This window comes from Anastrepha obliqua, chromosome 1 (assembly GCF_027943255.1).
Source record: "Anastrepha obliqua isolate idAnaObli1 chromosome 1, idAnaObli1_1.0, whole genome shotgun sequence".
NCBI classification, from domain to species: Eukaryota; Metazoa; Arthropoda; class Insecta; order Diptera; family Tephritidae; genus Anastrepha; species Anastrepha obliqua.
This window is the reverse complement of record NC_072892.1, coordinates 82,975,040-82,985,453: the sequence shown is the minus strand read 5'-3', so window position 1 is coordinate 82,985,453 and position 10,414 is coordinate 82,975,040. Positions and strand designations below refer to the sequence as shown.

At 37.1% G+C, this 10,414-nt stretch overlaps 1 protein-coding gene across 1 annotated transcript in view; it reads left to right on the top strand.

The window, feature by feature from the left end:
- Nucleotides 1-10,414, top strand: part of LOC129252020 (synaptic vesicular amine transporter) — a 28,336-nt gene that overhangs the window by 2,427 nt on the left and 15,495 nt on the right. The window contains exons 2-4 of the mRNA XM_054890895.1: nucleotides 5,989-6,651; nucleotides 6,736-6,839; nucleotides 6,926-7,088. Coding sequence (XP_054746870.1) covers nucleotides 5,989-6,651; nucleotides 6,736-6,839; nucleotides 6,926-7,088 — 930 coding nt within the window. The remainder of the gene's footprint in view (nucleotides 1-5,988; nucleotides 6,652-6,735; nucleotides 6,840-6,925; nucleotides 7,089-10,414) is intronic.

The window sequence follows — 10,414 nt, the reverse complement described above, 5'->3', positions numbered from 1 at the left end:
ATTTACAGTCGCTGTTACACCGTTTTCTTCGAAGAAGTATGGCCCGACAATGCACCTTGATGAAACTGCGCACCACACTGTGACTCGTTCTGGGTGTAGTTCCATCTCATGGAGTATTTGCGGATTTGATTGACTCCATATACGGCAATTTTGCTTGTTTACATTGCCGTTTAGATCAAAATGGGCCTCATCAGACATAAACAAGCAATTTATGAAGTTGTTGTGTTCTTCGGCCATTTCAATAATTTTTTGGCAAAATTCCAGGCGAATAGGCAAATCCAGAGGGTTTAATTTGCTTGTGATTTGAACTTTGTACGGAAACAAGTTTAAGTCATCATGAACTATCCGCTGCAATGACCGTCTGCTAACTCCAATTTGCGCCGACTAGTTACGAGTCGAAACTCTTGGATTTGCCTGAATTGACGATGCTACAGCCGCGATTGTGGCTTCGACCCGAACATGGGGATCTCGATGGTACGGTCTGCGTGCGATGCTTCCAGATTCAGCAAACATGTTCACCAGCCTCATAATGGTCCATCTGCTCGGGGGAGTGCCGCCAAACTCCCGCCTAAATTCCCTTTGGACGGAAATGATGGACTGCAAAGCATGGTACCGCTGCACTATCCAAATCCTCTTTTCGGTATCCCAAGCCTCCATTTTTTGTAAATCTAAATACTAATCTGCAAAATAAAAAAAAAAGCCGATTACTCACACAGAAAAAAAGTTATTACGTTTTGTTTTTGTAGCACGATTCGTGCGCCACCCTGTATGTTAACACAGTTTGCTATTCTCAGCTGGTCAAACCATGGCCATGCATACTGATAGTTCTCATGCAGCTAAAAAGCCCCGATATAGATGGTTAGAGAAAAAGAAATGTTCCTCAAGCACCAATTCCAATTATTTATCCATTCGGGTATAACTATTATTCAGCATAAATTCATTCCATCATGTCAAAGTAGGCAATGTAAGTTTCAATTTGCCATTATTTTTTAAAGTTTACTTTTCTTGTAAATTCTGAATATAATTGAGCTCGGAAAGTTGAGTCACTGCGATAGACTTTTCTCGAAGGCAGACAATGTAATATATACGAAGAACCAATGCCACACGGAAAAGAAACCGTCTTTCAGGCAAATATTAAAGAACTTGCTTTCTAGCGAGGACGATTTATGCTAAATATAAAAATTTTTGTGCATATCCATTTGTAATCTTCAAACAAACCATGAAAAATGAGTTTCTGCCAATAATAAAATTAAAAAAGAACAAATACATTTTTTATTCCATACTCGAATAAACGCGATACTTTCCACCAATATTTGTTCTGTATCCGATTCTTTGTTACGATACCAGAAATAATTGTAAATACCGATACCAAGATGGTATCGAATAATCACTTGTAATAAAAATCAGATTAGAGCTAAATTTGTGCGTTTTCGTCATCTGTTAAGATCATTGTCCACGTGTTCTCAAGCCAGTAGTCAATTTGTTATTTCCCTTAAGTGGGAAGTGAGTCTGTCTTGACGCAATCTACATAATATATAAACTGGAGGTGATTATATCTTCGACACCGATTTGAGGAAGAAAGAAAATATCTAATTTGGCGCTTACAAGAATAACAAGTGGCTTACAGATATTATATTTGGGAATTTTATCAAGAATATCTCAAAAAGAAAAGTACTGATTAGACTGGTTATACTAATGGCTACAAAAAACCGGCGTATGAGCGAAATTTATTCTCTTTTCCTTCGAATCCAAATTTGACAACTCGCCAATACAACTTTGAGATCATGCCGTAGATATGCAAACTTAGGTTAAATGCATAGTAAAGGAACTAACCCAATCCACCAAATTTCCATATAATTATCCTCACTAATATTGCTTAACACGTTCACGCCAGCGCTGTTATTCATGGTCTTCGCCCAGAGACGGCAATGTTTACATCTTTTCGCTCTATCGGAAGCGATTGCAGGTTATAAAACGAAATTTTTTCATAAGGCTAGTCGTTTATGGCTTCTCATCTCATAGGTACCGTCTAATAAAGTACCATTGGTGGTACACGCTGCCAGATGACGCAATCTTGTGCGGGCCACCGGTGGTACACGCCGCCCCATAAAGCAGACTTGTGCGGGCCACCGGTGGTACGCGCCGGCGTGAACGTGTTAAGGAGCTTTTATCGTGCGTGATACGCGAAATCCACAGGAAGCAAAGTACTTAAATATTATGGGTATGGGATTATATATGGTTATGAGAACGCTTACGAACAGAACTACGAGTACGTTTTTGATAATAATGATATTTGTCCAACTGATGATTTCACACAATTTTCAATCGCCAACGGTCTTGAATTGCTTGAGGAAAAACCTCCTTTTACCTTAATTTCTTTTTTCGCATTGACGTCAGTGCAGGCAGTGGGAGCAAAAACTATGTGAGTTCTCCTCTTTCTTATCGAAGCGCAAAACTTATTGGACAGCCAGTATAATAAAGATGAATTATTAGAATTATTTTTAGAAGATCCCACGCCACCGTACTGCCCATTAAGTAAGAAAGGTGATACTGCGAACTGCTTCAGTCTTCTTAATTTGTCATATAACGTCTTATAAATCATATTATCTGAAAGCATAAACTATTTGCACCTGATCCATGTGGCTTTAAATCTGGTAAAGCTACCATCGGCCAGGTGTTTATGAGAAAATACTTGTAAAAAAGGATCGCCACTCTTCATTTCATTGTCACCTTTAAGTCCACTTTCAACAGCACGTAAAAAGCCTATAAAATTGGGTCTGAAGTTGAAATAATTGAAGAACTTATGCAATACCAGCTACTGAAGATGACTCTTTATCATGAAATTCCTTTAATATCATGTTGAAGAGGATAATTTGAGCTGAAGAAATTATTGACTGGGGTACCATCTTAGCGCACAAAGGAGTCAGCGTATGTTGACGACATCGACATAATTACTCTGCCAACCGCAGAAGACGTTTATGCCGCCTTCATTAAATCGTATAGGGAAATGGACTCGTATAGTATATGTGCCATGTAAAATTTTCTATGATTTGTTTACATGGAAAAAAGAAATGCGAAGTAGTTATTGCGCCAAAATCACTAGCAAGACGGTATCTTATGATGATTAGCGGGTTGTCAACCATCTTTCTAAAGCTGTCCCAGTTTGTGGTTTTGTTGTGTAACTTTGGTAGTATACTAAGTTTATTGTTTTAATAAATAAAAATAAAAGCAAACGTCATTAGCTTAAAATATACTCTTATGTATGTTTAAAATATGTAAACTTCATGCGCTTTTCCAATTTTTTCTGTGTACACATTTTACATACAATTCTATGTATTCAGATTTATAGATATGCAATGCTTAATGTTAGTCGATTTGATTAACACAAATCGCCTTCGATTCGTGACTTCAGTGCTTCACTTGACGAAAAATTTTCCTCTGAAAGCAACAGCAAAGTTATCGAGCAATCGAGTAAGGGTATACCTCATAAAATTGTCATAACTCACTATTTGCAATGCCCTTCAACTTCATTCCAAGAGAGTTTAATTAGGACGTGTTCATACAGGCAGACTTTTGTTGCGTCAACATTGCGAATTCTCTTTTGGTGTTGTTAGTTTTTGAGAAGAACGAGAACACTAACGGTGTTGATAGAGCACGAGCATCACAAGTAACGGGTTAAAGCAACAAATGTTTACCTATATAAACGCGGCCCTAATAATGCGCATTAAATGCTTCCAAACAAATGCTATATTTTTCAAACGCATCTTGTGAAGCGCATGTTAGTCGAGAAATCTTTTTAGCGAGTTAACTTCACAGCCGTGAAATTTCGCCAGCAACATTGATTGGCAAATGAGAAGAAACGTCAAATTTATGAGCGTCGCCCCAGAAGCAATTGGCAAATTTTTAGAAATTTAAGAAAAGTATTTTTAAACAAATTAATACACATACCTATATGTGACACAAAAAAATATAAAGAAGATTTAATTACACTCTTTGCGAAGACGTTTCGCTTAAAAATACAAGTTTTCGCAGAACGAACGAACTGCCAGTTTTCGCTCAATTTTAAATGGCATGTGCATTTTAAATAGATATGGAAAAATATTGCTTGCATCATATTCCGCGGAGTTTTCACGGCGTACTACCATGCTTTGCCGTGAGATAGATACATACATAATTTCACGCATATTTCAGGGCAATGCAATTTGTATGGATTTTGACAGCCATTTCACATGAAACGCGAACTTAGTAATATGTTTGGAGGTGAAAGTTTATGTTTTTTGTGTTTTTATTATTTCAGAATGGAAACATGAGTTTCGAGAAAGCTTTATAGACAACTAGCTGGCCCGACTAACTTTGTTCCGCAGGCAAAGTCAGTTTTTTTATTTATAAACACTTTTTTTATACTCAGCAAACATAATACGTATGAATAATTATAGTAAGTTCAAAAATAAATCAATAAATACCTTGAATGTCGAATTAAATCCTCGTTCTTCGATAATGTCTGCCCCAAATGAGGTCATTTGGAAGCAACCATTGTATTTTTCAGTGTTTGCAATAAAATGACGTGATTCTGGTGTTTCGCCACAAAGCAATGAATGCAATGGCTCAGGTGGCGGAGTCAATAATGGCAACTTCACTCTTCCACTAAGGCAGCACAATCCGGGCGCTTCTCCGGAAAACTTCAATGCGCCACAATACTCGCAAACAACGTTCATTGGCCCAATGCGAACGCTAGGATGCAAGCAGTAATCAGTGTTGCAATCATATCGAAACGCTGCTCGATTCAAATCAGCACTTGATAATTCTCTTCTTGTGCGTCGAAAATGACCTACTTGTTGATCTCTGTTATTCGCTCGACGATTTCGCATTGAAAACCGAGCCGTTTCACGGGCTGCCTCGCTTTGCTCTTGTGATTGAGAAGCACAAAGTCGGGCCATACTAACGCGGCAACCGGGCCGTTTCACGTGCTGCCTCGCTTTCCTCTTATGATTGAGAAGCACAAAGTCGAGCCATACTAACGCGGCGCTCTTCACGGGCAATCCCTTGTGCTTCTTCAGTCGTTTCATTCGCAATGTTTCGTATCCTTCTTGCATTACGGCTTTGTCGGGAAAGATTCGATTGTCTTGGTCGCAGCATTGATAATGATGATTCAAATAGAATACAAATTACTGTGATTATATATTTCTGACAAAATTTTCTACTTAACCATAGACAAAACTACGTTTAGCTGTCATTTGCGTTTTGTTATTCCATATCAGATGCGTTTTTGTTATACTACAGTGACTTCACGGAAGCGCGTTCGAATGGGATAAAAAGTATGATATGTCCGTCTCCTGGTTCTGGGCTACCTCTCCACCAATTTTCAGCCAAATCGGTTCAGCCGTTCTCGAGTTATAAGTAGTGTAACTAACATGAATTTCTTTTATATATATAGATTGTATGAGAATAAGTCCCGAATGACCAAGTCAACAAGTACCAAGTGTAATAAAAACAAATTTACATTTTTGGAGGACGTAAAATTTCTCGGAAAATGATGTATTATTTGATTAAACATTATATGCTTTTTTAATTTATTTTGCTTTGATTTCAATAAATTTTGTATTTGCTATTTGCTATTTTGTTTTTTTTTTTTGCATGTATTTATTTATTTTTTTATTTTACATCCGATCCCAAAAAACTATTCCTAATAAACATATTTTTAAAAAATACACACATTTTATTTTATTATCTTTAGAACCTTTCAAAATAGCAAATATATACAACTTTTGTTAATGGCTGATGCAATATATATATATGTATATAAATAACAGCAAAACTCAATGTTAAATACATTTTAGTCGAATTCACTAACATTTAGTATTTACATATAAAAAATAGCCTTAGTGCTCTAGAGTTAAATTCCTTTATCATATTTATTGCCTTGTCTCACAATTGTTTTAAAGTTATTTTTGAAAAACACACTGAAACTCACACTCAATCTTCACTCAGTGCCCATATTGCCCGATTATCTTGCGACTATAAATAACAGGACACCGCACACTCAGTTGGAGGCGTTCAACAGTTATAATGCTACAACCGCTGCTCTCAGTGTTGGTATCGCCAGTTCTTTTATATCATCACCCAGCTTAGCTTATCGTTATGTTGATGGTGCACAACAACCCATACAAACAATCATGACGAAACATCCGATACCCGGAAAATCAATGGTGAATTTTACGTTGCTGCATAGCGACGATAAAGCTATATTTGCGCCCGCTGAGCACAAGCAATTGCGCTACATTAACGCAGGTACGGGAGGCGCAACAGCTGGAACAATGACGAAAAGCTCAACCACCGGAAATACCGCAGGCGCCAGCGGCATACAAAAAGAGCTCATTGAAGCGAATGTTAAGGATGTTAGTATTGCCCCAAATTCCGTCACAACGACGACTAGAACCACCACTGTCAGTGACATCAATCAGGTCGGTAAAAGTACGGATAGACGCACATATGATAACTTGACCAGTGAAAATAGCTCAATTGGTATACTACTATCGATGAAGGCTTTAGTTCAGTTAATATTCAATCCAATTGTCGGCAATATGACTGCCAAAGTTGGTTACCGATTGCCTATTGTGGCAGGCACATTTCTGCTACTCTTATCTTCATTGGGTATGTGTGAATATTGGTAAAGTTAATTTTGGACATTGAAAAAATTCCTTTTTTTTTGTTTTTGTATCTTTTTATCATGCATAGTTTTCTCTGTGGGTGAGACATATATTGAACTATTGATTGCGCGCTCTATACAAGGTGTCGGCTCGGCATGCATTGGCGTGTGTGGCATGAGTTTGGTGGCACAGGCAAGTACTTACACACAAGGCTATATGCATGAGAAGTTTATTTTATTGGTTAGTAGACATATTTATAATCTTATTTTATGTTGCAGCACTATCCAGAGGAGGAGCGCCGCTCTAAAGTGATGGGCATCATTTTGGGTAGCATAGCCTTGGGTGTTTTGCTTGGGTATCCTTTTGGTAGCATACTCTATGATTTAATTGGAAAGTCAGCTCCTTTTATAATACTCTCTACGGTAATATTTCTGAACTTGGGTACGTGAGTAAACACAAACACAACAAATATCGTATGTACTATGTAGATATTAGTGCACCTAGGAATATTTATAACTGTTTTTAAAAAATTGTTGAGTTTAAAGGATTTTTTTCGAAAAAAAAATATAATAAGTAAAAGATATAAAATAAGTATAATATAAATATTTATAATATAAAAAATAGAAAATATAGAATCAAAAGTATTAAGCAGTCCATTTATTACGGATTTTTTTGTTTTAAAAAGTGAAGAAATGATCTTTTATTAATAAATCAGTGCAAATCCAAGGAATTAGTGATAAAAACATTAATACAGGGTGGCTGATGAAAGCCGCTACCAAAAAAAAATTGAATAACTTTTTTTCTTTTTAAGTTATCTGTTCCATTTTTGTTTTAATTTGCAGATTGATCTTTAAAATTTATTAAAATGGATAACTGGGACACGCAAACAAGAATTTGGATAGTCCGCCGCTATCACGCACTGGAGTCCGTAGTTTTGGTACAGAGAGAGTACAGGCGGATGTTTGGCAGCGATCCCCCGAGCAGATGGACCATAATGAGACTGGCGAATAATTTTGCTGAGCAAGGAACAGTCGCAAGAAGGCTTTATCATCGAAACCCACCAGTTCGGACGGAGGAAACGATCGCTGCTGTAGCTGCAGCTATACAAAGCAATCCAAGGGTTTCAACAAGAAGCTTATCTGCTCAACTTGGTGTCAGCCGACAGTCTTTGCAAACAATAATGCACAAAGATTTAGACTTATTTCCCTACAAAATTCAAATGGTTAACAAACTGAATGCAGCAGACTTGCCGATTCGCTTGGAATTTTGCCAGAAGATCCTGCAAATGGTGGAAGAAGACCAAAACATGTTAAACTGCCTTTTCATGTCTGATGAGGCCCATTTCGATTTAAACGGCAATGTGAACAAACAAAATTGTCGAATATGGAGTACTTCTAACCCACAGATACTCCACGAGACGGAATTGCATCCTCTTCGCGTGACAGTGTGGTGTGCGGTTTCTTCACGCTGTATTGTTGGGCCTTTTTTTTGAAGAAAATGGTCACACCGTTACGGTTACTGGAGACCGTTATTTGAAAATGCTGAAAGAATTTTTCTATCCAGAACTACGCCGAAAGAGAATTCCTTTCAACTCTGTGTGGTTTCAACAAGATGGGGCAACGTCTCACATAGCCCAGACTGTTATGACAGAGTTGCGACGAAAATTTCCCAATAAACTGATTTCAAGAAACTCCGAATTTCGTTGGCCGCCCAGGTCGCCTGACCTTACTGCACCTGACTTTTTCTTGTGGGGTTTATGTAAACAAGAAGTTTATAAAACAAAGCCAACAAATTTGGATGAACTAAAACAATCCATTCGGGCAACAATTGCGGCTATTCCTGTCGCAACTCTCAAAGCAGCAATGAACAACTTTTTACTAAGATGCCGCACTTGTGTCAACGAGCATGGGGGGCATTTAAATTCAATTATTTTTAAAACTAGTTAAGCTACATTTAATAAAATTTAATGACCTTCAACTTGAAAAAAAAAAAAAAATGAGTTCCATACACTAAAAAAAAAGTTATTTGAGTTTCTTAATGTAGCAAAATTCATCAGCCACCCTGTATTTAGTATGTCCACCCTGTTTTTGGAGCATCAATCCTCTGGGGCATGCTTCGTACAATTCACGTACAAAGTACCGCAAAATTCGGGTTTTGAATAACTTCTTTACTGAATAACAAAAAAAAATTTGAGTGTTAGATTTGTTGTTTACCTTTATGCGCTTCATTGCTTGCCGGTTTGTACGCTGCGCTGTCTATTATGCGCCATCTTATATATAATTTTAGACAACGACAAGTGATGAGCATCACTGTTCCTCATAATAGAAAAAAATAAGCACAAAGTTCTTTTCCTACCTATCATACAATCCATGATATATATTTCTCCTCTTTTAAAAACCTAGTGCACAAAATTGCGCTGAAATCAAAATGAGACCATCCCAAGGCTGTCACAAAACTAACTTTCTCTCATTCAAATATTTCAACGGCAAGAATTTATCATATGTCCTATATGTCCTTATTGGAGCGCCTGTGAAGAGCCTTTCAAAATTATTTCATTAACTTACATAGTTACCAGTACTTGTTAATGGTAAAGTTTTTGAATCCACCAAAGAAAACAGAAACACAAAATACAAAAACAAAACAAGTGTTTCTCTCGCCTGTCATCAAAGTGTTTTTACATATGTATCTATTTTCGGCATCGTTTGCCGTTATCTCACTGGGTTGTTACACATGCAATAGTCGTCAATCAGTCATAAAACGACCGTAAGAGTGATTTGTTGATCAAAATATCAAACGGAAAATTGCGTGGATACCGGACATCAATGAGGTGACTCAGTCGGTCCATTGTAAATAATTCTAGATACAATAGGAAAAAGTGAGCAACAGTTATTATAAATATCTTATTTAAACCGAAAACTATTTCTAACATAATAAATCGTACAAGAAATGAGAATAGGTTGGAGCCAAAATCTGCAAATGGAAGGCTATGGAAAATATCTGAAATGTAGCCGCGAACCCGCAGATTTTGACAAGAAATCTTTGCTAGTGAGCGTAAAGATAATTGTGTGGAGGCAATTATACTTCACGAGTTGCTCGAAAGAATCCTTTGCTCTCTGCTCAGCATATTGAAAAGCGATAATCTTTCGCTAGAACGTACCCAACTAAACTAGATAGCTACTGGGGTGATATTCTGCGATGAGACTAAAATCATACTGCATTATGAACAGCGATGGCCCTATAGAGGGTGGAAGCAGCCGTTAAAAGCACTGGAAAGGCGGATGTGAGGATACATATCCAGCAAGGGAAATAGCGTTTATTAGAAGATAAAATGGATGCACGACAATATTTGAATATTCTGCAAATCCGTTTGATGAAAAGTGCAAAAAAATTTGGCTTCATTGTTAACAACAAACCTCAGTTTAATTCTACTAACCGGTACAACGATCCAAAACATAACGCTCAGAATTTGCCTGCTTTTTTATTGCGGTAAAGTATTGGCGAAGAATTACACCCAAGACGGTTGTAAGCGCCAATTATATATATATATATATATATATATATATATGTATATATATGTATTTATATAAAGTACCAGCTGTACGCGGCGCGCGCTGCTACGGCAACAACTAAAATAAATTTTAGAAAAACAGCTTTAAAGAAAAATCAGTACACAAATATTCAATTCATTCTAAACCATTTTATTGATTTTGTTTATTTCGAAAAAATCGGTAGAACGGCGCAGAAATTGCTACTCTGCAGCGCCACCT